Below are 27,820 nucleotides of genomic sequence, written 5' to 3'. Positions count from 1 at the left end.
TTTTATACATGTTTTAAATAATTTAAATTGTATATGTATTTTATATCTACAAATATGTTGGGTAAAACATGGGTAGATGAATGATGAGAGATGAAAGATGATATGAGTGAACATCGGCAACTATGGACTTAGTGCCTATCGAATAAACATTGGTAGCTATGGACTTAGTACGTGTTAGAAAAACGTTGGTAGCTATGGACTTAGTACCTGTTAAATAAACGTTGGTAGTTATGGATTTAGTGCCTATTAGCTGAACACTGGTAGCTATGGATTTAGTACCCGATGAATGAACTTTAGCAGCTATGGAATTAATGCTTTACAAACAAGCATTGACAGCTATGGACTTAGTGCCTATCATATAAACCCTGGAAGCAATAGGCTTCGAAATGAACGAATGCAAGATAGACGATTCTTAGGGTAGATCCTTAAGAGTAAGGAAGATAATGGGGATGGGTAATTGGGTTGATTGTTTGATGTTTAAACATAATAATTAAATTATTGTGGGTTGAAAACCCTATGTACTCACCAGGTTTCCCAACCTGACCCACTCAAGCTTATTTATATCACAGGTGTCAATATGAAGCTACGTTACACTGAGGGATTTAAAAGAGATGTAGATCACTAGTGTAAATGAATGTAAGATCTGTTTATGCTAATGTTTCTGTATTGACGATGACATCCCAAATGTTTTAAAATGGATAAAAATACATTTCTTCGGAAATGCTTTGATAACGTATTTATCATATTTTTCTGGGGACAAATTCCGCAACGTTTTTATTAAAAGATGTACTCTAATTTTTATAAAGCATAAACAAAATCGGTCTTTTCTGGCCGTGAAAATGGGGATGTCACAGTTGGTATTAGAGCATTAGTTTAAGCGAACTAGGAATAAGGATTTATTTCTAGACTTAAACTTAGAATGCTAAGCGATGATCGTGAGGAGTGTGTCTAATATATTTTAGGAAGTACACCTGAATAGACATAAGCACTAGCTTAATTAGGGAAGATGCATAAGATGCTTTTATGTGTTTAATAATTTGTGATGCTTTATGCTATCATTTGATCGGATATATGGTCTGTTGCCGACCGGATCTGGAAATTTTATGTGTTCGAATTTCTAAACGTTTAATTACGATATTAGAACTGGCATATAATTTTTCGAGGTAATAAGGAGGAATACGCATCTAAACCTTCCTCTATCTTTATTCTCGTCTCAATACACCAAACGATTGCTTTGGTGTACAAAACATCATGGTGAAGACTTGTAGTGAATTGAGTAAATGGAGGAAATGAGAAGGCTTACGATATTGAATGGTACTTATCAGAAGATATCATAAGAGTGATATCTTGCCTTTAGAATGCATCTAATAAATAATACGTCTAGTACGGGAGAAGTAAACTTTCGATTTGCAGAAAGAAAAATTTTTGGTATAATCTATGAAGTTATCCCATCGTCTGATATTTCCATCACCAACCGAGTTGAAGTAGAATTGATGATTGAAGATACGCATGGAAGAAGTCATAGTAGAGTCTAGGGAAAATTTTATGATTGATTGGACACATTTTTATGTGTTAAAATTGTTTTTGTGATAGTAACTTGGAAAGCTGCGAGACAATACTTGGGACGAGTATGAGTAGGTGTGAATGGTAGTAGAGGCCTATACTACCGAAAGCACATGACTCACACTTGGATCGGGGAAAGTCACAAGGTTACCAAGGAGCTAGTAATTGATTCTGTTTTATTCGAGTATGTCGTTACCATCGTTTCGGTAATAACTAAGACGATGATTGTTATTCCGACCCTAGTGGTCATATCAAATTGAGTCCGACTACGATGAGTATGTTACGAGGTTCAGAAAACCAAGTTCGATGTTGCATCTGACTTAAGCCGGAAGATTGAAATAAAGGATAATCAAAGCGATCAGTAGAGGTATCGCGATAGTTGCTTGTAGCTACAAATGCTACCTTTTCAGATGTGGTTAGAACATGAAGGAAGGTATAGCCTGTTCTGGAATTTGACTCTAAGAGACCCGAGTCTGAGCGTTGCAACATACGATGATAGGTCATTAGAATATGACACATCGGCCCATTGTAGTAATAAAAGAACTTATCTTAAGTTTGTTAAGAAGAAGAAGCAGTCTCCAGTAAGGATCGAGATTGTGATTTGAAGGTCATAATTTGAAGTCTAACGTGAGATAGGGAGCTGATGCAAGATCAAGCACTGCCTGCAGTCAAGGAGTCCAAGATACTCGTTCGAAGCAACATAGAAGTTACGGTTATTACCTAGGATGAAGAGATAAAGTATGGAGTCATTATACAAGCACTGTTTTGTTGATGATTCTGGGACGTAATCATCCTAAGGGGGAGATAATTGTAACGCCCGTAGATCCGGGCTAGTCAATTTAGAGACAATGAGCATCAAAAAAATGAGTTTTGATGGAAGATTATTTAAAAGGATTAATCTTAACCATTTTATAGTATATGTTACAAGGGTTCCGTACATATAAAGAACGCCGAAATCTGAGTTATAACTAAGAAGTTATGGCCCGTCGAAGTTTTACGGCAAAACCGGCACGACACGGCGCAACGTAAATAGTGAATTTACAATACAAGACTTTTTGGCCTAAGTGATCTAAACAAAAGTCGTAGTATACGTTAAACCGAGAGTGTGCATAAAAAGAACGCCCAAATCTGACTTCGTATGAGGAAGTTATAATTTTTCTAAGATTTGGCATAACAGTGCACAGCCCGAAACTCAAATTTTAGATCGAGCGGTTTTTGGCCTATGCGACCTAAATTAGAATTGAATATCTCATTAATAGGAACTTAACGGTAAAAATACAGACGAAAACGGAATCCGTATGTAGAAGTTATGAATTTTACGAGGACATTTAACAGTATAATCTCCTCGTACTGTTAAATTTAAGATCGGTCGAGAATTAGCCGACGGAGTCGAAATAATAGTTGTAGATCTTATTTTTAGAAGTCGGCAGGGTGCTGCTGCAAAAGGGGTGACGTGGCACAATATTGGCCATTACTTTCTCCCCAAGGCTTGCCACCAGATGGTGACATGTGGCACTAATTTAAGCCATATTTCACCCTATAAATACAACACCTTCCATCCTCATTTCTTCACACCTCCACCCTCCTCTCTCTACTCTCTCTCTCTCTAAACCTCCCAAAACTCCCCTAGCGCTAGAAGAAAGCCCCGGAGCGCTCGACGGCTCCGAGACGAAGCGCTTTCGGCTCGGAAGTTCTGCCCCTACAGAGCCCGGCTTCTAGCCAAACCTCCTCGTAGGTAAGATACGCCTACCCTATTTTAAATATATATTTTATTTAAATATAGTATTGTTATTAGGAACTTATAATTATTTGGGCTATTATTATGAGTTATATAAGTGTCGTTATAATATCTTTTTAACCACTCGCGGTACGGGGAACCTGGTTTAATGGGCCGCATAGGGTTGTTGGATTTCAGAAGTGTTATATGCCAAAATGGTCCTGCCCTCCGGTGTTTTATGTCTTGCCCCTGTCTGTACATAGTGGGTGAAGTGTATTGTTTAACGCTTATATAATTGTAATAATAGCTAGACTATTAATTAGTCTCGGTGAATATTAAACTAAACTCTAGTGGTAATGATACTAGGTTTCGTTGAAAGAAAATAAATTAATAGAAGCGAAGCGCTGTCTGAGTTTGGAATCACCACCTTAACAAGTGAGTGCATAGTTACTTTCATCTTACACATAGATATGAAGTATTTTATATAAATTACGTGCTATGTGTGCATATTATTTGAAGACTTGCTTTCTATGTTGGATGAACGATTTTATACATGTTTTAAATAATTTAAATTGTATATGTATTTTATATCTACAAATATGTTGGGTAAAACATGGGTAGATGAATGATGAGAGATGAAAGATGATATGAGTGAACATCGGCAGCTATGGACTTAGTGCCTATCGAATAAACATTGGTAGCTATGGACTTAGTACGTGTTAGATAAACGTTGGTAGCTATGGACTTAGTACCTGTTAAATAAACGTTGGTAGCTATGGATTTAGTGCCTATTAGCTGAACACTGGTAGCTATGGATTTAGTACCCGATGAATGAACTTTAGCAGCTATGGAATTAGTGCTTTACAAACAAGCATTGACAGCTATGGACTTAGTGCCTATCATATAAACCCTGGAAGCAATAGGCTTCGAAATGAACGAGTGCAAGATAGACGATTCTTAGGGTAGATCCTTAAGAGTAAGGAAGATAATGGGGATGGGTAATTGGGTTGATTGTTTGATGTTTAAACATAATAATTAAATTATTGTGGGTTGAAAACCCTATGTACTCACCAGGTTTCCCAACCTGACCCACTCAAGCTTATTTATATCACAGGTGTCGATATGAAGCTACGTTACAGTGAGGGATTTAAAAGAGATGTAGATCACTAGTGTAAATGAATGTAAGATCTGTTTATCCTAATGTTTCTGTATTGACGATGACATCCCAAATGTTTTAAAATGGATAAAAATACATTTCTTCGGAAATGCTTTGATAACGTATTTATCATATTTTTCTGGGGACAAATTCCGCAACGTTTTTATTAAAAGATGTACTCTGATTTTTATAAAGCATAAACAAAATCGGTCTTTTCTGGCCGTGAAAATGGGGATGTCACAGGGTTAGCCTTGTTCGTGACTCCACCTGTCCAGGCTTCCGACCCACATAGGCGTTGGGCCTTCGCGTACAAGCTGAGGGTTCGGATTTGGTATTGGGGCCACTGGGGGTAAGTTCTTGACTTCTGGTTCCGATTCAGTCTCTTCAGGAAGTGGTTCGGCAAAGCCATCGTCAAAAGGGATTTCATCGTTTCGTTCTGGCTCTGGTTCGATCCATCCACCATCTCCTTGATTGGGAAAATACGGGTCGCTAGGAAGATCGAATCCAGCCATGCTATCTACGCGAGGTGAGGGTAAAGGAATAGTTAATAGGCATCGAATCTAATAATACTTCCAATGTATTATAGCTACATAATTGGTTTTCCTAGGTAAGTTTCCGGCTTAGTTGTTATAGCATCCTAAAATACTCCTGTAGTATTTTAATCCTTATGTTTGGCTCTAGAACACATCTAGTATATAGCTAAGTTTTAGACTTGCTGTAACACTATAGTCACTCCCAAGCACATGTTGGTCATGTATCGAATGAATATAGTTGATCAGGCTATATTGATCCTAGACATGATTACATACCTGCCCAGGTTTAACCGTAGTGTCCAACATCCAAATACTTTTGTTTCGACTACTTATGACACGGATTCTGATACTCGGATACACATATATACTTTTATAAAAATACTTGTATTTTTGAAAGTATACTTTTAGTTTAGAGCACTTAGGCCCCTCAGTATTTATAGTTGTATACCATGTAAGGATCGGTATACTTAGTTCGCTATAAACAAGGGCTCTGATACCAATCTGTCACACCCCGAAACCGTGATGGCGGAATCGTTCCGGGGTGGAGGACGTCATGTGTAGTATCACAACAATTGTATCATAGCAAGCATAGTAAACACAACCAGACATTGATTACATATGTGAAAAAGGTTTACATTGTTTAATACATAGATTTGTTTATATCAAAAGTAAAATAGAAAGACGTGACTCTAATGCTCCGACTTCTCCAAACTCCTGGATGTACCTGGCTACTAATTTCCTGAGAATACAAGCAGTTTTGAAAGAATATCAGCATAAAGCTGGTAAGCTCATAAGCATTTAGTTTTGGTGGAAAAATGTTCTTTGATTCTTTTGAAAAGTGTTCCTCAAGAAAATCCTATATTTTCTTATGAAAAGCATGTTTGAAAACTCATTCCTTCCATGACTTCCAGATTCATACATGACATGTATAATTCAAGGAGTCATGGAATGAATATCTGCTGGTAGAGTAGTGAACCATCAGTTTTAGAAAAGCCGGTGTTATCATGGGAAAATCCTATATTTTCCCTAAAAACAAGTTATCCATCCTAGAGGTAGAGATGCAAGTTTAGAGATCCCTGATTTCTTATCAGTATATATAAATGTAGTTTTATTACTTAAAATAAAACTAACGAAGAATAGAGTCCGTAAACCGAAATTAGTTTATACTTAGTTGTGAGTCGTATAACCATACTTGATATGACTAGAGACCTTTCCAACGTTCTTCAGGCGTCGAGTTAAATGACATTTGTCACCCTGGGCATGCCTGCCCAACTGTAGCTAGCAGTTCGGGTGTGGGATTGTCAGTCCCGAATAGATCTATTCACAAATCTCACGCTCTCCCTCCAGGAGACTCGTGTTATACTATGATAGGATTTATCCCTGTACACCTAAGGGTACAGTATTGAAGTAGCGCCTCACAATTCTGTATAATCTAGTTTACTTGCGAGAAGAACAGTATAAAATAGTAACTATCCTTGAATAATAGTACTTTATACTCCTGAGAAAATATATAACATAAACTAAATTTGCCATACTTTATATATATTCATCCATGAAATCTGATTTGGTAGAGACTGCATAGAGGGTTATCCCAAACTATACCCATTATAGTTTATTAGAGTTGATATGGAAAATGTTTTATATAACCTTTCTGAAAGCTATGAAGTTAGATTTCCAAAATAACAGTTTCCCTTATATTCAACATATTACGAAAAGAGATAAAATATCCGGTTATGTTATTAAACGTGGAAATCGTTGAACTGTATTAATAAGTTTAAAACTTAATAAAATACTTTGAGTTTGGCTCGTATTCCCCCCTGAAAACATTAAAAACACAGAAAATGTAGGGGTATGAACTCACCTCGAGCGATTCGAATGAAAGATCGATACGGAAAGCGGGATGTTTAAGTGAAGCCTTGAACACGATTTGATCCTAATTAACATGTAATGACACATAAAGGAGTCAAATGATGGTATTTCCTTACTAAATGTGATGGAGAACCACTCTAGGGACTTGGAACTACTTGCACTAAGTGTTAGAGCCCTAAAGGATTGCATGAGGTGAGTGTATGGCCACCTTTAAGGTGTGTGCGGCCCAAGGGGTGTGCGGCCGTACACCCATGATGGAAGGTGTTCTTGGGGTGTTTCAAGGTCCATACTTGCAATCCATGAAGTGTTCTTGGTCCAAACTTAGTTGTAGTACAAGCCTAGGGTCTTAGAAGTGGGTTTATGGTCCTAGAATGAGTGTGTGGTCGCACACTTGGGTGTGCTGCCACGCAAGTGTGTGTGCGGTCGTAAACAGGTGTGTGCGGTCGTATACTCCACACAAAAATGTCAAAAATGCCATTTCCAAGGTACAATAAGGCTAGGGGCATGTCTATCTCGAATATGGAAGTCAAACTCTCTCTTTGGAGGGTCTTTTAGGAGTGTGCGGCCACCATATGAGGGTGTGCGGCCGCACTCCTTCAAGTAGATGAAGAACATGACGGGACTTGATGATTAAAGGCTTAGATCAAGTGGTTCTTCAAGCAAAATAAGTTAAGGGATGTATTACTCACGTTTTTGCAGCCTTGGAAGGTTTGTGGTTGAAGAAGCTTGAGAGAAATGGTGTTGTGTGCTGCCAAGGTTTTAAAGGAATGAAAGGAAAGGGGTCTATCCTTTATGTAGGGTGGGTGTCCTATCAAGAAGGGAGTGTGCTGCCAGGAGATGTGTGTGCGGCCGCACACCCATGTGTACGGCCGTACACTCCCTTTAAAGGTGTGTATGGCCTTGTTTTGACAGTATACGACTTGCTGACTCATTCCTAGACTCAACCTTGGCCACTCTCAAACTTATACTCACTTAAACGAACCCTCAAATAGGGCAAGAAGTCAAATAAAACAAGTTTAGTATAGATTAATCGAATAGATGAACCAGGTAGAAGTTTCGGATTGTCACAGTAGATTACTTGTTTGTTAAATATTAGACATTTTTGTAGGAATGTACATGCTATATTAATTTGTTGGAAATGGTTTTGTAATCAATTAGAGATTATTTCTATATTTAGTTTTCGAGGTAGTCAATATTTAGCTATCATGTATTGTAATTATGGTAATGGTTGATGACTAAGAATTAATGGAAAAGATTAATTATCCAAAACCTTCTTGACTATTTCTCTAACATGGTATATAAGGCAAAGGTTTTAAGACCTTAGAAATCAACTTTGTGATCTATTTGTAACTTGAGAGCTTAATTTCTAAAGAGAGAAAATGTTTGTGAGAATTTTATTACAAACCATTGATTATATAAATTCATACATCACTTAGCATCAAATTATGTGTGCTAGATCCATGATCATTTATTTATTTCATAAGTTTTTCTTTATTTAGGGATTAACAATTGATATCAGAGCTATTTTGTTATTGAGTTGCTCTAATTCACATATTTGTTTCTTTCGAAGTTTTTTTATTCTCGAATTTGTTTCACTTGTTCTTTGTGAAAATTTCAATTTGTTCATAACAACTTAATCAATTAATCCAATAGCAAATATGAATTATAATTAAGTTCCTACCTATAATGTAGCTAATTGTGTTGGATCTGGAACGAAAGATTTAATCTTAATCCGAGAAGAATTTGCTCAATGGAAGAAATACATGATATTGTATCTAGAAGGTCTAGAATATGGACAAATCTGGAATCTAATTGCAAAAGGAGCTCAAAATGCCTTAGTTTGTGTTGTAGATCAAGTTTTAAGTGTTGATGTAGGAGTATTCGGTATACATGCACCGACAACGATTATATATTTGATGGTGATTCTGAAGCCAACAAGAAATTAATTTGATTGATGATCAGATACTTAGAGAACTAATTTATGTCATTCCCCCTGAAATGATTGTCAGAAAAGAAAAGGACAAAGATAATCTTCAAACCATGTTTTGAACGACGTTGACAACTTCAAAATGTTGGATAACAAATCTATAACGGATGCGTATAAAAGATTCTTTACTATTATAAATAATGTAACAATTGTGAGAAGTGGCTTCGAGTAAAGGAAACTCAATAAATGTTGAATTGGTAAACATAAGTTTCTAAAAAGCTTGTCATAGCTTCGTTATTGTGTGTCATGACTCCAAAGTTTGTACTTAACGTCACGCTTTAACAAAATGCTGCATAATTCATATATGCATATAAAATGAATAATAGTAGAAAAATATATAGAATTATTAGTTGTATACAAAATTGTCGCCTTAAGCCACGTCTTACAAACGACGCGGCTTGCCACGAATCGTAAAAGCTTAAGTTTGACATTGTCACCAAGTCACGTCTAAAATTATTTAGAACATTGGATAAACCAATGACTACCATGCGGGTCCAAGACATAAGAAACAAATTATACTACATACACTATGCTCAAGGTGTTGGTACAAACTACTTAGGTTGTATGTAACGCCCGTAGATCCGGGCTAGTCAATTTAGAGATAATAGGGGTCGAAAACGACTTTTCAACAAAAGATTATTTAGAATAAATAATCTTAACCAAGTTGTATAATATGTCTCAAGGGTTCCGTACATATAAAGAATGCCGAAATCCGAGTTATAACGAAGAAGTTATGGCCCGTTGAAGTTTTTCGGCAAAACCGGCACGGCACCGGGAGACGTAAATAGTGAATTTACGACAGAGGACTTTTTAGCCTTAGTGATCTAAAAAAAAGTTGTAGTATACGTTAAACGGAGAACATACAAAAAAATAACGCCCAAATCTGACTTCGTATAAGGAAGTTATGAATTTTCTAAGATTTAGCATAGCAGTGCACGACCCGAAACTCGAATTTTAGTTCGAGCGGTTTTTGGCCTACGCAACCTAAATGAGAGTTGAAGATCTCATTAATAGGAACTCAACGATAAAAAGACAGACGAAAACGGAGTCCGTATGAAGGAGTTACGAATTCTTCGCGGTCATTTAACAGTCTAATCTCCTCTTACTGTTAAATTTAAAATAGGTCGATAATTAGCTGACGGAGACTAAATGAAAGTTGTAGATCTTGCTTTTACCTACGCGTGGATATAAATAACGTCAAAAACGAAGCTCGTATGCGAAACTTACGGGGTTTAGAAGTCGGCAGGGTGCTGAGCAAAATCGGGTGACGTGGCTGAATATGGGCCAAGGCTTTCTCCCTAAGGCAAGCCACCAGATGGTGACACCTGGCCATGGACTCGATGAGTAGGACCTCCTACTCGACGAGTAAAATAGGATTCCAGCCTATAAATAGAGGTGTCGGGTTCCCTCATTCTTCACACCTTCCCAACTTCACTTTCTCTCTCTAAGCCCCCAAAACCCCCTAAGCCTAGGTAAACCCCCTAGCACCCGAAGGAAGCCCCGAGGCTCCCGAAGCCCCGAGAAAAGATCCTTTCGGCTCGGGAACGCTGCTCCAGCGAAGCCCGGTTTTGCGAAAAACCCGCTGTAAGTGAGCTACGCCTACCTTATCGTTAGTATATCTTATATTTTAATATAGTAATGTTATTTGGACCTTATAATAAGTATTTGGGGTATTATTATGAGTTATATAAGTGTCGTTATAATATCTTTTAACCACACGCGGTACGGGGAATCTGGTTTAAAGGGCCGCATAGGGTTGTTGGATTTCAGAAGTGCTATATGCCAAAAATGGTCCTGCCCTCCGGTGTTTTATGTTTGGCCCCTGTCTGTATATAGTGGTTGAGAAATATTGTTTCATGCTTATATAATAATAATAATAGCAAGACTATTAATAAGTCTCGGTGAATATTAGACTAAACTCTAGTGCGAATGATACTAGGTTTTGTCAAAGGAAAATTGTGTTAAGAGTAACGAAGTGCTGTCCGAGTGCCGAGTCACCACCTTTTCAAGTGAGTGCATAGTTACTTTCATCTTACACATAGATATGAAGTATTTAATATAAATTACATGCTATGTGTGCATATTGTCTGTATACTTGCCGTCTATGTTGGGTGAAAGATTTTTATACATGTTTTAAATGATTTAAATTGTATATGTATTTTATATCTACAAAATCTGTTGGGTAAAACATGGGTAGATGAAATAGTTGTTGTGTGACAAAAAAATAAAATGATGAGAGGTGATATAGACCATGAGATAAGGTGAGAGGTGAATCATGAGAGAAGCCTTTTACCCAACTGTTGGCCCCGTCATCTAGCAGAGTATGGATGACAACCACGGACTATTCTAGACAGTCCAGTGGAACACTAGCAGGCTCACAAACGATACTGTCGATAAACGACATAAAATCCCATTGACATGTATTGCAAGTGGATTCTCGGAAACGATACTGTCGATAAACGAGATAAAAACCCATTGACATGTATTGCGAGTGGATTCTCGGAAACGATACTGTCAATAAACGAGATAATCCTAGCAAATGCGCCTAAAGGACTCTATCGGCAGAAGCGCCTAATAGAGAACCTCATAACCCCGGCATATGCGCCTAAAAGACAATACCGGCAGATGCGCCTCATAAGGAATGTCACATTTCTGGCAGCTGCGCATAAGTTATAATATTAGTAGCTGTGCTTGACAGATGTGTCATTAGCAAAGATGGATTTCGTGCCTATTCCTTAGGATAATCCTTAGGAATGAATGAACGAGGAATAGCTGATTCTTAGGGTAGATCCTTAATAGTAAATAAGATAATGGGGATGGGTAATTGGGTTGATTGATTGTTTGATGATTAAACATAATGATTATATTATTGTGGGTTGAAAACCCTATGTACTCACCAGGTTTCCCAACCTGACCCACTCAAGCTTATTTTTATCACAGGTGTCGATATGAAGCTACTTTACATTGAGAGATTTAAAAGAGATGTAGATCACTAGTGTAAATGAATGTAATTTCTGTTTTTGCTTATGTTTCTATATTGACGATGACATCCCAAATGTTTTAAAATGAATAAAAATACATTTCTTCGGAAATGCTTTGATAATATATTTATCATGTTTTTCTGGGAACAAATTCCGCAACACTTTTATTTAAAATGTTACTCTGATTTTCAAACAAAGAATAAACAAAATCGGTCTTTTCTGGCCGTGACAATGGGGATGACACATTGTAAGTTGTATATTCACCGCACCATGCGGTAGGTAGCAAGTGGTGAAACCTCCACAGGAGGACAATCCTCCATATCCTACTCTTTCTTTCATTTGTCATTGGAAACATTATATATATATATATATATATATATATATATATATATATATATATATATATATATATATATATATATATATGTCGCACCCCGAAACCGATGGCGGAAACGTTCCGGGGCGGAGGACGAAATGCGTAGTATCACAACAGTTGTATCATAGTAAGCGAAGTAAACACAACCATTACATTATAATATGAATATTTACATTGTTGAAAACATGGTTTATACATAACAGTATATAACAAAAGTAAAAGACGTGACTCCAAAATCCTCCGTCTTCTCCAAAAGTCGGCAAGAGTACCTGTCTATTGTTGCCCTGAGAATACAAGCAGTTTTTAAATATCAGCATAAAGCTGGTGAATTCATAAGCGTTTAATTCTGGTGAAAGAAATGTTTCTTTGATCCTTTGAAAAGTGTTTCCCAAGAAAATCCTATATTTTCTTATGAAAGATGTTTGATTATCCATTAGTTATATGTTAAACCGCCTGTTTATGAAAGGTTGAGTTATCCCAGAAAATCCTATATTTTCCATAAAAGTTGATAGTTGGTTATCGATTCTGAAATGAGGTGTACAAGTATCTACCATACTTGTATCGTTAGATGTAGTTCCCTTTTTAAAACCCTGGTTGCTCCCAGTGAGGTGTATTAGCCTTATTACATAAATAAAACTAATAAATAAGTAGTGAACTAGATCCTAAGGGCATTACTAGTGCCCTCTAGTAATCAAATCGGTTATTACTTTGAGGTTAGTTCACTTGATTCATTATTACAAAAGTAAATTTTTGCTACCTAAGTTGTGAGTGTCATAACCGTACTTAGACTGGATAAGGCACGTAACGGGGGCCAGTATCTTTTATGACTTTGTCACCCCTGAACCTAATGGTCCCGCTGTAGCTAGCAGCGAAGGTGCGAGATAGTCAGTCCCATATAGATCTATACACAATAGTCACGCTCTCCCTCCAAGAGATTCTGGTTACAAGGGTTAGTCCTACACTCTCGTATCCGGTGGAGTGTTACCAAGGACGTGTCTCAAAACTTAGCCTAACAAATTTACAAGTAATAATACTGAAAAATCCTGTTTATGTTTTCTATGAATCCTTTGCAAAATATCACATTTTATGACAAAATTCACAAGTTCCTTGCTTTGGTTTTGAAAACTGATTCTGTTTGACCTTGCATGGAGTTTGATTCTGTAAAACTGGTAATGAAATCCCCAAACTATACCTATTATAGTTTAATTGATAAGTTATGTTTATGAACTATTAGGAAAACTATGCAATTATGTTTAGAAAACGTCCCTTATGCTCCGCATATTACAAAAGGGATAAAGTATCTAAATGTTTAACGTAAAACCATTGTAATAGCATCACTTTTTAAGTTGCGAAAACCTTTATGTTTGGCTTGTATCCCCCCCCCCTGAAAACGTTATAAAACTTATAAAAGCGTAGGGGTATGAACTCACCGTTTGACGTAGGATCTGGGTGTATGATCGGTTACGAATGCTGAGTGTCAACCGATGTTTCGTACGCAGTTAGATCCTATTAACATGTGATAACACATATGTGTGTTAGAATTAGGGTGTTTCATGACTAAAAATGACGGGAAACCACCCTAAAGACTTGGAAATGCTTGTCGGGACCCTATATGATCAAACAAGGGAGGTGTACGGCCAAAAGGGTATGTGTGCGGCCAGGGTGTGCGGTCAGCATGTGTGTGCGGTTGCACACAGGAGTGTGCAGCCGTACAGAGGGTGTGTGCGGCCGTACACAGGAGTGTGCGGCCGTACACTCCTCATTTGTGCCCGAAATGTCGATTTTGAGGTGTTCTTGTGCTAATACCAAGTCCTACTAGTGAATAAAGGTCAAACTCTTCACTTTGGAGAGCTTTAAAGTGTGTGCGGTCACCTTATGAAGGTGTGCGGCCGTACACCTTCAAAGGATGAAGAACACGAAGAACACTATGAGTTTTAGGCTTAGATTCAGGTGTCTTACCAATATAACAAGCTAATGATGAAGTAGTTCACGTTTTGAGGCCTTTAGAGTGTTCTTGGATGAAGTTTTTAGAGAGAGAAAGTAGAGTGCAGCCAAAGGAAAGGAATGAGTGAAGAGGTCTCCTTATATATATAAGGGGGAGTGTGCGGCTGGAGGGTGGGTGTGCGGCCGCACACTCAGGTGTACGGCCGTACATTCCTCCCGAGAGGGTGTATGGCCCGGTTTTTGAACTATGACTTGGTATTTCTCGACCTAGGACCCAAACTTTGATTGTACGAGGCTTAGAATGCTTTATCAAACCCTTAAACGACGTTAAAAGGTAATAAAATTTGAGTTTAATATTGATATAAAGATCAATTGTACAGGATAAAAGTTTCGGGTTGTCACATCATCCCCCCGTTAGAGGGAATGTCGTCCCGAAATTCGAACATAGAATACAAATCATGAATTAGGAAAGAGATGAGGATATTTTTGGTTCATCTGATCTTCGTGCTCCCAAGTTAATTCAGGTCCTCGCTTGGCATTCCAGCGAACCTTCACTATCGGGATGCGACTTTGTTTCGTTCGTTTGATCTCTCTATCCATGATTTCGAATGGTTCTTCCACGAAATTCAGGTTCTCGTTGATTTCAATCTCATCGAGAGGAATCGTAAGGGTTTCGTCGGACACACATTTCTTAAGATTCGAAACGTGGAATACAGGATGAATGTTGCTAAGTTCTTGCGGTAAACGAAGTTTATAGGCTACGGGACCGTCCTAGCGAGGATCTCGAAGGGTCCTATGTACCTCGGGTTTAGCTTTCCACGCTTTCCGAAGCGTATCATGCCTTTCCAGGGTGAGACATTCAACAGAACACGGTCTCCCACCTGGAATTCCAAGGGTTTTTGTTGTTTATCGGCATAGCTCTTTTGTCTATCTCGTGAGGCTTTCAGTCGTTCTCGGATTTGTACGATCTGTTCTGTGGTTTCGCGGATGATTTATGGACCAATGAGAGTAATGTCAGGGACTTGCCCCTTGGCTAGTTGCGTGTCACCCACCTCAGCCCAGCATAGAGGGGATCTGCACTTACGACCATAGAGGGCTTCGAAATACGCAGCCTTAATGCTGGTATGGTAACTGTTGTTGTAGGAAAATTCAACCAAAGGAAGATGAGCGTCCCATGATGCGCCGAAATCGATGACGCAGACTCTCAACATATCTTCCAATGTCTGAATTGTTCTCTCACTCTATCCATCAGTCTGAGGATGGTAAGTTGTGCTCATATCCAGTTTAGTTCCAAGAGCTTTCTGCAGTGACTGCCAGAACCTCGAATTGAACCTGCTATCTCGATCGGAGATAATGGACACAGGCACACCATGCAGTCGAACTATCTCTCGGATGTAGATCCACGTGAGTTTCTCCATTTTGAAGTTTTCCTTGATCGGCAGGAAGTGGGCGGATTTAGTCAGTCGGTCGACAATTACCCAGATGGCGTCGTGCCCACTCGGAGACTTGGGTAATTTGGTGATAAAATCCATTGTAATTCTCTCCCACTTCCACTCCGGTATTTCCGGCTGGTGGAGTAGACCTGAGGGCTTCTGATATTCGACCTCCACCTTGGCGCAAGTCAGGCACTTGCCCATGAAGGTAGCGATCTCTGCTTTCATGTTCGGCCACCAATACAGTTTCTTGAGATCGAGGTACATCTTGTCCGAACCTGGGTGAACGGAGTATCTGGTCTTGTGAACTTCGTTCATTACAACCTCTCTGTAACCACCGAACTTTGGGGTCCAGATCCGGTCCATGAAATAATAGACTCCATCTCCCTTGATCTCTAGGTTCTTTTCCATTCCTCTCAAGGCTTCACCCGACATGTTCTCTGGTCTTAAGGCTTCCAACTGAGCCTCCTTGATTTGTGCGGATAAATGGGAATGGATAGTCATGGTCAGTGCCTTCACTCTACGACTTGAGTACTCCTTCCGGTTGAGGGCATCTGCCACCACATTGGTGTTGCCGGGATGGTAGCGGATTTCGCACTCGTAATCGCTGAGTAGCTCAACCCATCGCCGTTGTCTCATGTTCAGCTCCTTCTGGTCGAAAATATGTTGCAGGCTTTTATGGTCAGTGAAGATAGTGCACTTGGTTCCGTAGAGATAATGTCTCCATATCTTCAGTGCGAAGACTACTGCTCCCAATTCCAGATCGTGCATCGTGTAGTTGACTTCGTGTGCTTTCAGCTGTCTTGAGGCATAAGTAATGACTTTTCCCCGTTGCATGAGCACACAGCCTAGGCCCTGATTGGATGCATCACAGTAGACAACGAAGTCCTCCGTCCCTTCGGGCAGAGACTGGATAGGCACGCTGCATAGGGCCTGCTTCAATGTTTGGAACGCAGTGTCTTGCTTTTCACTCCAACAGAAGGGTACACCTTTCTGAGTCAGAGTGGTTAAGGGTTTGGCAATTCTGGAGAAATTTTGGATAAATCTGCGATAGTAGCCAGCGAGGCCCAAGAATTGACGGATTTCTGTGGGCGTCTTCGGTGCTGACCAGTTCTCTATCGCTTTGATTTTGGAGGGGTCCACGTGTATGCCTTCCTCGCTTACCACGTGACCTAGGAAGGTTACTTTTCGAATCCAGAATTCGCACTTTGAGAATTTTGCATACAGCTTCTCCGTCCTTAGGGTTTCCAGCACCGATCTCAAGTGTTGTCGATGATCTTCCTCACTTCTGGAATAGACAAGTATATCGTCGATGAACACGATTACGAACTTGTCCAGGAAAGAACGGCACACCCGATTCATCAGGTCCATGAATAACACCGGTGTGTTGGTTAGACCGAAGGGCATCACTACAAATTCGTAGTGACCATACCGAGTCTGAAATGCTGTCTTAGGAACATCACTCTCATGGACTCGCAGCTGATGGTATCCTGATCTTAGGTCTATTTTGGAAAAGTAACTGGCTCCTTGAAGTTGATCGAAGAGGTCGTCGATTCGAGGAAGAGGGTAACGGTTTTTGACTGTAAGCTGGTTCAGCTCTCGATAGTCAATGCACATCCGAAAGGATCCATCTTTCTTTTTCACAAACAAGATCGGGGCTCCCCAGGGTAAGGAACTCGGTCTGATGAATCCTTTGCCGAGCATCTCATTTAGCTGACTGGCTAACTCCTGCATTTCTGCCGACGCTAACCGATATGGGGATTTAGCTACGGAGGTAGCTCCGGGGACTAAGTCGATGCGAAACTCGACTTGGCGTTCGGGAGGGATTCCCGGGAGATCTTCGGGAAAAACATCGGGAAAGTTGCAGACTTCGGGGATGCTCTCGAGGTCTTTAACTTCCTGCTTCTCGTTAATGACGTGGGCTAGGAATGCATAACACTCCTTTCGCAGGAGTTTCTGGGCTTGGATGCATGAAATGATACGGAGGTTCGAACTGAGTTATCGCCGTAAATCACGAGAGTTTCATCAGAGGAGAGATTGAGGCGAATAGCTTTTTCGTAACAAAGGATATCAGCATGACTGGGGCTCAACCAATCCATGTCGATGATGACATCGAAGCTTTTTATGGAGACTGGCATAAGGTCGATGGGAAAAGAATGATCGTTTAGGGTAAGAGTACAGCCTACATATATATCATTAGTGCTCTCTTTCTCACCGTTAGCCATCTCGACGGTAAATGTTTCAGTTAGTGGTTGGGGTTTATGCCTAAGAAGATGTTTGAATGCATGGCTAACAAAACTTCTCTCCGCACCAGAATCGAAAAGAATGCATGCATAAGAGTTGTCGAGGAGGAACGTACCCGAAACAACTGTGGGATCAGCGACTGCCTCCTCTTGCCCCATCATCAGTACTCTCCCAGTGCCACCTATTGTTGTTGCCTTAGGGCAGTTTCTGTTGTAGTGCCCGATTTCTCCACAACCATAACAGGATTGACCGACGCCTGCTCCAGATGCCTGATTGGCTGGTTGTACTGGTGTTTTGCAAACTCGAGTTGTGTGTCCCTTTTTGCCACAGCTGGTGCACGACATTTCTCGGCATGGGCCGGGATTATGATGATAGTTACACTTGTTGCACCGAGGAAGGGTACCAGCATATTTTCTGGTAGGTGCTTGAGTGGCAGGAGCAGCGACAGGAGTAGTAGCAGCATGGACTGCCACCGTTTGCTGTTTCTTTGAGGGCTCCTGCAAAAACTGGCCCTTCCGCTGCTTCCAGAACTTTCTTTTCTCACCACTCCCTTTTGCTGGCTCAGGAGCGGTTGCCACTTTATCAAGATCAACTCCGTGATCTATGAGAGTTTGCGCCAGACACTTAGCGCTGTCAAAGGTGTTTGGCCTTGCAGCCAAGACATTACCTTTGGTGGGTTGTGTCAGTCCCCAAATATATCTCTCTATCTTCTTGCTTTCCGGGGTGACCATTCCCGGGCAAAGAATTGCTAGGTCTTCAAACCTAGAAGTGTAGGCAACAATGTCGGATTCCTTCATCCTTAGGTTCTAGAGTTCGTGCTCTAGTTTCTGTATCTCGCCCCGTGGGCAGGACTCAGCTATCATGAGTTCCTTTAAGCTTTCCCAACCCATAGCATTTGCCACTGGTAGGGTTAGGGATTTGACCCGACCATTCCACCAGGTCAGTGCCCTGTTGGCGAAGGTACAAGCGGCAAATTTTACTTTGTTGGTTTCAGAACAGGAACATATTTCGAAAATGGACTCAATTTTCTCGAACCATTGAGTCAGGGCAATAACCCCTCCTTTTCCGTCGAAAGATGTGGGTTTCGCGCTCATGAAGTCCTTATAGGAACACTCCTTCTGGTGTCCCTGACCACCTTCATGATTTTGGGGATGCGTACCACCTCCCTGTCCATCAGATCCGCCAGGATTCATCTGTGACATCGCGGCAGCCACAGCAGCAGTAACAGCTACTTGGAACATAACGGGATCGAACTGAGGGGGCGGTGGTGGTGGTGGAGCGTCGTCATTTCTTCTGATGGGTCTTTTTCGGGGAGGCATCTTGTTCTAGAAACAATCAGGAAGAAGAGGATGGTAAGTCCTCTAGAATCGAATCAAGAGATATAAAGATGTATCTCAATATGATGGCTAGAGTGTTCTACTAAGCGATAAACAGAGGAAAGCTACCAATGCAAATAAGTTATCGCTAATAAACAAGTAGGTAGCAACACTAAGAATGAATTTCTACAATGTATTCGGCTCTGACTAAAATACTCCTATAGTATTTTAAGTTGTATGGATACTGGGTAAGTTTTAGGCCTGTTGCAACACCAAAGTCACTCCCAAGCACATGTTGGTCATGTCTCGAATAAATATAGTTGATCAGGCTATATTGACCCTAGACATGATTACATAACTGCCTAGGTTTAACCGCAGTGTTCAACATCCAAAATACTTTTGTTTTGTTCTACTTATGATACTGTTTCTGGTACGTAGGTATACTTGTATACTTTTTGAGAAAATATTTGTATTATAAAAGTATACTTTTAGTTCAGAGCACTTCAGCCCCTTTTTGTGTTTATAGTTGTATACCATGTAAGGTTCGGTATACTTAGTTCACTATAAACAATAGCTCTGATACCAATCTGTCGCACCCCGAAACCGATGGCGGAAACGTTCCGGGGCGGAGGACGTCATGCGTAGTATCACAACAGTTGTATCATAGTAAGCGAAGTAAACACAACCATTACATTATAATATGAATATTTACATTGTTGAAAACATGGTTTATACATAACAGTATATAACAAAAGTAAAAGACGTGACTCCAAAATCCTTCGTCTTCTCCAAAAGTCAGCAAGAGTACCTGTCTATTGTTGCCCTGAGAATACAAGCAGTTTTTAAATATCAGCATAAAGCTGGTGAATTCATAAGCGTTTAATTCTGGTGAAAGAAATGTTTCTTTGATCCTTTGAAAAGTGTTTCCCAAGAAAATCCTATATTTTCTTATGAAAGATGTTTGATTATCCATTAGTTATATGTTAAACCGCCTGTTTATGAAAGGTTGAGTTATCCCAGAAAATCCTATATTTTCCATAAAAGTTGATAGTTGGTTATCGATTCTGAAATGAGGTGTACAAGTATCTACCATACTTGTATCGTTAGATGTAGTTCCCTTTTTAAAACCCTGGTTGCTCCCAGTGAGGTGTATTAGCCTTATTACATAAATAAAACTAATAAATAAGTAGTGAACTAGATCCTAAGGGCATTACTAGTGCCCTCTAGTAATCAAATCGGTTATTACTTTGAGGTTAGTTCACTTGATTCATTATTACAAAAGTAAATTTTTGCTACCTAAGTTGTGAGTGTCATAACCGTACTTAGACTGGATAAGGCACGTAACGGGGGCCAGTATCTTTTATGACTTTGTCACCCCTGAACCTAATGGTCCCGCTGTAGCTAGCAGCGAAGGTGCGAGATAGTCAGTCCCATATAGATCTATACACAATAGTCACGCTCTCCCTCCAAGAGATTATGGTTATAAGGGTTAGTCCTACACTCTCGTATCCGGTGGAGTGTTACCAAGGACGTGTCTCAAAACTTAGCCTAACAAATTTACAAGTAATAATACTGAAAAATCATGTTTATGTTTTCTATGAATCCTTTGCAAAATATCACATTTTATGACAAAATTCACAAGTTCCGTGCTTTGGTTTTGAAAACTGATTCTGTTTGACCTTGCATGGAGTTTGATTCTGTAAAACTGGTAATGAAATCCCAAACTATACCTATTATAGTTTAATTGATAAGTTATGTTTATGAACTATTAGGAAAACTATGCAATTATGTTTAGAAAACGTCCCTTATGCTCCGCATATTACAAAAGGGATAAAGTATCTAAATGTTTAACGTAAAACCATTGTAATTGCATCAGTTTTTAAGTTGCGAAAACCTTTATGTTTGGCTTGTATTCCCCCCCCCCCTGAAAACGTTATAAAACTTATAAAAGTGTACGCGTATGAACTCGCTGTTTGACGTAGGATCTAGGTGTATGATCGGTTACGAATGCTGAGTGTCAACCGATGTTTCGTACGCAAGTGGATCCTATTAACATGTGATAACACATATGTGTGTTAGAATTAGGGTGTTTTAATGACTAAACATGACGGTAAACCACCCTAAAGACTTGGAAATGCTTGTCGGGACCCTATATGATCAAACAAGGGATGTGTACGGCCAAAAGGGTGTGTGTGCGGCTAGGGTGTGCGGTCAGCATGTGTATGCGGTTGCACATAGGAGTGTGCAGCCGTACAGAGGGTGTGTGCGGCCGTACACTCCTCATTTGTGCCCGAAATGTCGATTTTGAGGTGTTCTTGTGCTAATACCAAGTCCTACTAGTGAATGAAGGCCAAACTCTTCACTTTGGAGGGCTTTAAGGTGTGTGCGGCCACCTTATGAAGGTGTGCGGCCGTACACCTTCAAAGGATGAAGAACACGAAGAACACTATGAGTTATAGGCTTAGATTCAGGTGTCTTACCAATATAACAAGCTGAATGATGAAGTAGTTCACGTTTTGAGGCCTTTAGAGTGTTCTTGGATGAAGTTTTTAGAGAGAGAAAGTAGTGAGAGAAAGTAGAGTGCAGCCAAAGGAAAGGAATGAGTGAAGGGGTCTCCTTATATATATAAGGGGGAGTGTGCGGCTGGAGGGTGGGTGTGCGGCCGCACATTCAGGTGTATGGCCGTACACTCCTCCCGAGAGGGTGTGTGGCCCGGTTTTTGAACTATGACTTGGTATTTCTCCACCTAGGACCCTAACTTTGATTGTACGAGGCTTAGAATGCTTTATCAAACCCTTAAACAAAGTTAAAAGGTAATAAAATTTGAGTTTAATATTGATATAAAGATCAATTGTATAGGATAAAATTTTCGGGTTGTCACAATATATATATATATATATATATATATATATATATATATATATATATATATATATATATATATATATATATATAGGGAGGGGTTCAATAGAGAACCAATATGGGTGGAGGAACCAAGGAACCTATTAAGATGGTTGGATCAAAAAATTAACAGCCATTGGATTTGAGATGTAAAAGTATGAAAAACGATAGTGTGCAGCTGATTATAACCAAACACGTAACTTAAGGGGGCATTTTCGTCAACCTAAAACTTATTAACTCTCACTGTTAATTAACGACGTTAGTTCATCAGTTTCACATATCAATGAAATCGATTTTACCCTCTCATTGAAAGCGATCTTTTACTTCACCGACGAACATCGATTTCAAACGGATCTCCGGCGACGATTCAGTCAATATCCACAGTGAATCATCCCGAAAAGTTCATCAAAATGAATCTAGAAGGTATATTTGGCTGCTATTCATTTCCAATTATCTCATTTAATGCATTTTCAACATTATATATTTTCGATTGATAAATTTCAAAACGACAAATCTAAACTATCTGATACATTATGTATTCGATGAATCTGTGAATAAACTATTTTATTAACAAAATCATTTTAGACTGATTTGAAACCCTCAGATGATGAACTTTTAATAATTTGTATACATAATGAAAACCTAATGATTTAAATTTCTTGAAATTGATACAGAAATCATGAATATCTATATTACAAACTGAAATTTCCTAAAACTTTGTGAATCTAACTCGAATCTGAGTTTATTAAGTAAATCGAAACCCTAATTTCATGAACTTTTGAGAATTTGTATAATTACCAAAAACCTAATGATATAAATTTCTTCAAATCGATACAGAAATCATGAATATCTAAATTACAAACCGTAATTTCCTAAAAACTTTGTGAATCGAAGTGGTTTCTGAGTTTATTCATTAAACTGAAAAACTAATTTCACATTTTGAATTCACCGTGTGCTTTGTGATTTACATTTGATTATTTTGAAAGGATTCAATGTTTCTAAGAATTACATTATTTGACAATTCACAAAGTGAATCATGGTTATATATCAATTTAACATATCATTTATTCAAATTGTGAATTCACAGGTAATTTATCATTTACATTTAATTTTTTCATCTTGTGAAATTCACATTGTGCATCTATGTTTAATTGATATTGTATCTCTTATTGTGCTTCTCATTGTAAATTTATAAAGAGTTGCATTGGTAATGTTTTGATTCAAACTGAATTCACAATGTGAATAAATATTATGTTAAATTCATTTGTAATCCAGATTCACATTGTGAAATATATGAATAAATCATAACTTGCATACCATGAAATTGATGTTTGAATTAATTTGTTAATCAAAAACAGGAAATGAAGAAAAGATCAATGAAAAAAAGGATAATAAGAACAGAATGAAATTGACAAGAAATCTAAAAGATGTTCTACCTTCAACTACAAGTGAAAAAATTGAAGATATTCAAGATAAAAAAAAAGGTTAGAACATTCGCATTCAGATTAAAATAACTAATTATCTAATCATATACTACACACTTATTAAAAAAAAGTAGTTCACAATGTGAATCTTGGATGTATGTCTCACATTCACACAGATTAACAATGTGAATCTCTTAAAAAAAATTCAAGTTAATCAACACTTTTGTTTGTATTCACTATGCACAAAATAATTTTAAAAATTCACCATGTGTATGTGTACATCACTTGGTGAACCTCAAACTCTTTTGCTGTTAAATGCATAAATTCACAATGTGAAACTTGGATATAGCTCATAGTCTAACAGATTCGCAATGTGAATTTCTAAAAAGTTTTTGCAATTTGATCATCACATGTTCAATTTTATATTGTTTGACATGTATTTCATAATACTACTTATATTTGACATTGATATTAAAAATTTCACATTGTGTAGTTGAAGGTTCAAAAAAATATACCAAACACACAGCAAGGAGAACCGTGGTGGAAATAGTTAATAAATTAAGAAAATATGAAGATGAAAAGACTATTGATGAAAATGTTGAAAAAGAAAAAAGTTTTGAAGGTGATGAGATTCAAAAAAGGCAAACAAAAAACTTGATGAAGCAAGATGAATCTGTTTTGAAGACACTTGAAAAGAAAACAACACAAGGTTAGTATTTATAAAATTATAATTTACTTTAATATATAAAATCAGTTATCTTTAAATTTTTTTAAAAATGAACAGAAATCAAACAGAGTCCAAGATTATAAAAAACAAAAACGAAAAAGTCGATGAAGCAAGACAAATCTATTTTCAAGACACCTAAAAAGAAAACAACTCAAGGTTAGTATTTATAAAATTATAATTGAATTTGATATTATAAAATTAATTCTTATTAATTTTGTTAAAACATGAACAGAAATCAGACAGAGTCCAAGACTTAAAATGATTGAATACAAAAAATTTGTGACTCCTATTAAAGTTGATGATAGCCTTGTAAAGAAAGAATTTGATGAAAAAGTAACATGTTTGTTTATTACTATTCACATGTTTAATTTACAAAGTTATAAACAAATTCACCTGTTTATTTTATGTATTATATTATATTTTGCAAAACAAATTCACATGTGAATTTCTTGTATTGTTAGTTATTTTATAGTATATATGTTAAATTATGAGAAGCTTATGAAAATTATTGACTAACAGGAAAAAGAAAAAGAAAAACAAAGACTCTGGAAGTAGTCAAAGAAAAAAAAGGCAAAAGTGCCAATAAATCCAAATGACAGAGTATCTTTGAGAACAAGAATGAGCCCAAAGAAGTTTTATGATATTGTTAAATCTTTAAACAAAGAACAGGAAAAGTTGTTAGAGAAATAGGATTGGGATCTTTGCTGAGAATTGCAACCAATGGAATTTCTAGGAAATTGACACGTTTTGTTGTGAATTCATTCAATCCATCAGATATGAAAATTCATCTACCTAATGCAAAGATAGACATAACACCAGAACTTGTTCATGATTTGCTTGGAATTCCTCTAGGTGGAAAAGATATATATAACACTGATCAATGTGAAGGAAAAGAATTAATGGATTGGAAGCAACAGTACAATTTCAAGGCTATGAGACCATCAGATGTTGAAGAGAGAATTAAAGAATCATCAGATTCAAGGATTATTTTCAGATTAAACTTTTTATTACTGTTTGTTAATACCATATGTGAACAGAATAACCTTGGAACTTGTAAGACAACAGTATTGCCACATTTGTTAGGCAAAACACCTATGAGAGAAATTGATTGGTGTGGTTTTATAACCAATTGCTTGAAAATGTCAAAGATGATGTGGGATGAAACTGATAGAGGAAACTACTATTGTGGGCCACTTCTTGTATTATTAATAAGGAAAATTCTTATAATTAACACTTTTATTTATATTATTATAAGAAAAGTAATTAATCATAATTTTGTTTACATAAACAGCTAGCTTATTTGGAGTTTATGAGAAATGATAAGAATGAAAAAAGACAAATACATGCACTACATTTTTGGGATTATGAAATGATGGTGAAAAGGGAAAAAGCTGAGTTAAAGAGTGGTGACTTTGGAACTTTGGAATGGAATGATGATGTTATAGAGAATGACGAAGAATCCGACACCGATGAAAATGAAGATATGAAACTCGATGTAAGTTAATAATCTATATAATTAAAAAAAATTGAAGTTATATTACAGATATATGTTATAAAATTGTAGTTAAGATGAATTCATAAAGTGATTCACATTGTGAATATAAAAGTGTATTTTATTACTTTCTCTATAATAAATTCACAAAGTGAATATGTAATTTATTAAAATGCATTAAAAATGTGATACCTCATCAATGCATTCATATTCTGAAACTATAATTTATTATAGAAAAAAGTTAAAAAAAAATCATTTTTATTGACATTTTTTATCTCATTTCGCAGGAATTGGTATTCAAAGAGAAAAAGAATTACAAAAAACTAGTGAATGGTAAAATAAAGTTTGGAAAGTTAATTGAGTTTTCAACAACAAAATTCACAAAAAGCGATGAGTTGAAAGATATGAAGAAAGTCTTTGAACAAGAATTCATTTATAAAACTCAAAATGAAGATGATGCAAAAAGTGACAGGAATGAAGATGAAGAAAAAAGCGATGAGAATTTGAATGAACATAAAATAAAGAATCAAACAATCATGGTAACACCAGGAAATTTGTACAATGATCCAATAGTGCATGAGATTGCTGATTCTATTCAATGTATTTTAAATTTTGATGATTATGATGATTTTGAAAATGTAAAAAGTTTTAGAGAACAAAAAAATAAAAAACAATAATAGATGATAAAAAAAAGAAAAAAAATACTAGAAAATCATCAATGCCTAGTTTTTCACTTGGACTTGGTCTTGGTCTAACACAAGAGTTTCAGGAAGGAGATGAAAGCAGTGAAGATGAACACATGAAGAAAGAAATAAAAGATGAAAAACTTGATGAAGGAGAAAGTTATGATTCAGAAGAAACAGAATGTGACAATAATATCTTGGGAATTAAAGATGATGAAGACAAAAAAAGAGAAGTAGGAAAAAGATTAAAAAAACCATCACTGAAGCTATCTTCTCCTTATAATAAAAAAGAGGTTTGTGCATCAAAATTTGTATATCCAAATGAAGTAAAAGTATCAGATAGAATTTTTTCCAGAATTGGTAATAGCAGGTAATAATTCATGTTATCTTTTATTTAATTACAATAGTATATAAATACAAATACAAATTAATTTTCTATTAATTGCTTTTTTGTTTTATTTGATTACAAATTAAGTGAGAAGGTATTTCAGACTAAGAGAGGTTATGTGCTTGGAAGAGGAATGATTGAAACAATGCAGCCAGGATTATGTGTACATGCACATGTCATTGATGCTTGGACTAATATTTTGAACTACGAAGAAAAGCTTAAATCAAATTCTACAGTGAATCGATATTTCTTTGATACATCAATGGTGGTAAGTTAATTACAAAATATATATCATGATAATGTTTATAATATAATAAATAAAATTTTCAATAGTTCTGAATAAGTAAGAAAATTCACATAGTGAATCCCATTATAATTCACAGTGTGAATAATTTTAAATTTAAAATTTACCTTATTGTGAATTTAACAATTTACTCTTTAAAGTTTGATGTATATTTAAATTTTTTTGCAGAGACAGTTCATATTTGACAAAAATATCCCTTTCAATGAAAGATTTGATAAATTTGAGTCAAATATCAAAGATGCAATGAAAAAGGACAAAGAACTTCTGACATTTGAAAAAGTTCACTTGGTAATAAACTGTTCTTTTTGTTGAATATATTACATATTTTAAACAAAGTTTAACAATTTAAATTATTAAACAGGTGTTTTTACCAGTTCATCAAAAAAATCACTTTTACATCATCTGCATAAACTTAGAGGAACCAGCGGTTGATGTCATTGACAATAGGAATTCAGTTGCAAAGTTTTCTAGAGCTTATCGTGATGCACCTAATGAATTGGTAAGAATAGTAAATTTACATTATAAATATAAGTATTAATAGATTGATAATCTAAATAAAATAATAATTATAGAAAATGACAATTTCTTTTTTGCAGAAAATACTTTTTAGTAGGTACTTGATGAGGGTCAATCACAAATCAGCTTCAACTTTGGAGGGTGTTGAACCAGAAAGGGTGAACATGAATTGGCGCACGAGGATAATCATGTTGACTGTGGAGTTTTTTGCATGCGTCATATGGAGACATATATGGGAGATAAAACAGTAAATTGGACATGTGGGT

At 37.1% G+C, this 27,820-nt stretch overlaps 1 protein-coding gene across 2 annotated transcripts; it reads left to right on the top strand.

The window, feature by feature from the left end:
* The first annotated feature begins 1 nt into the window (after position 1).
* On the top strand, positions 2 to 27,301 carry LOC145108378 (uncharacterized). Of its 2 annotated transcripts, XM_079045398.1 has the most exons (9): positions 2 to 3,715; positions 22,334 to 22,443; positions 23,379 to 23,504; positions 23,938 to 24,153; positions 24,229 to 24,327; positions 24,691 to 25,666; positions 25,951 to 26,202; positions 26,433 to 27,002; positions 27,207 to 27,301. In XM_079045398.1, exons 2-5 carry the CDS (start codon positions 22,431 to 22,433, stop codon positions 24,252 to 24,254), a joined length of 381 nt encoding a protein of 126 aa, XP_078901524.1. In that variant the 5' UTR covers positions 2 to 3,715; positions 22,334 to 22,430; the 3' UTR covers positions 24,255 to 24,327; positions 24,691 to 25,666; positions 25,951 to 26,202; positions 26,433 to 27,002; positions 27,207 to 27,301. The 2 variants fall into 2 exon arrangements, with proteins under 2 accessions (XP_078901524.1, XP_078901523.1); XM_079045397.1 differs by lacking the exons at positions 2 to 3,715; positions 22,334 to 22,443; positions 23,379 to 23,504; positions 24,229 to 24,327 and having other exon boundaries at positions 24,066 to 24,153.
* Positions 27,302 to 27,820: the final 519 nt, after the last annotated feature.

The sequence above is a fragment of the Lactuca virosa genome, chromosome 4 (genome assembly GCF_052849685.1).
Source record: "Lactuca virosa cultivar CGN04683 chromosome 4, Lactuca_virosa_CGN04683_v6, whole genome shotgun sequence".
In the NCBI taxonomy this organism is placed as follows: Eukaryota; Viridiplantae; Streptophyta; class Magnoliopsida; order Asterales; family Asteraceae; genus Lactuca; species Lactuca virosa.
The sequence above is the reverse complement of the archived record's forward strand: the minus strand, read 5'-3'. Positions and strand labels throughout refer to the sequence as shown.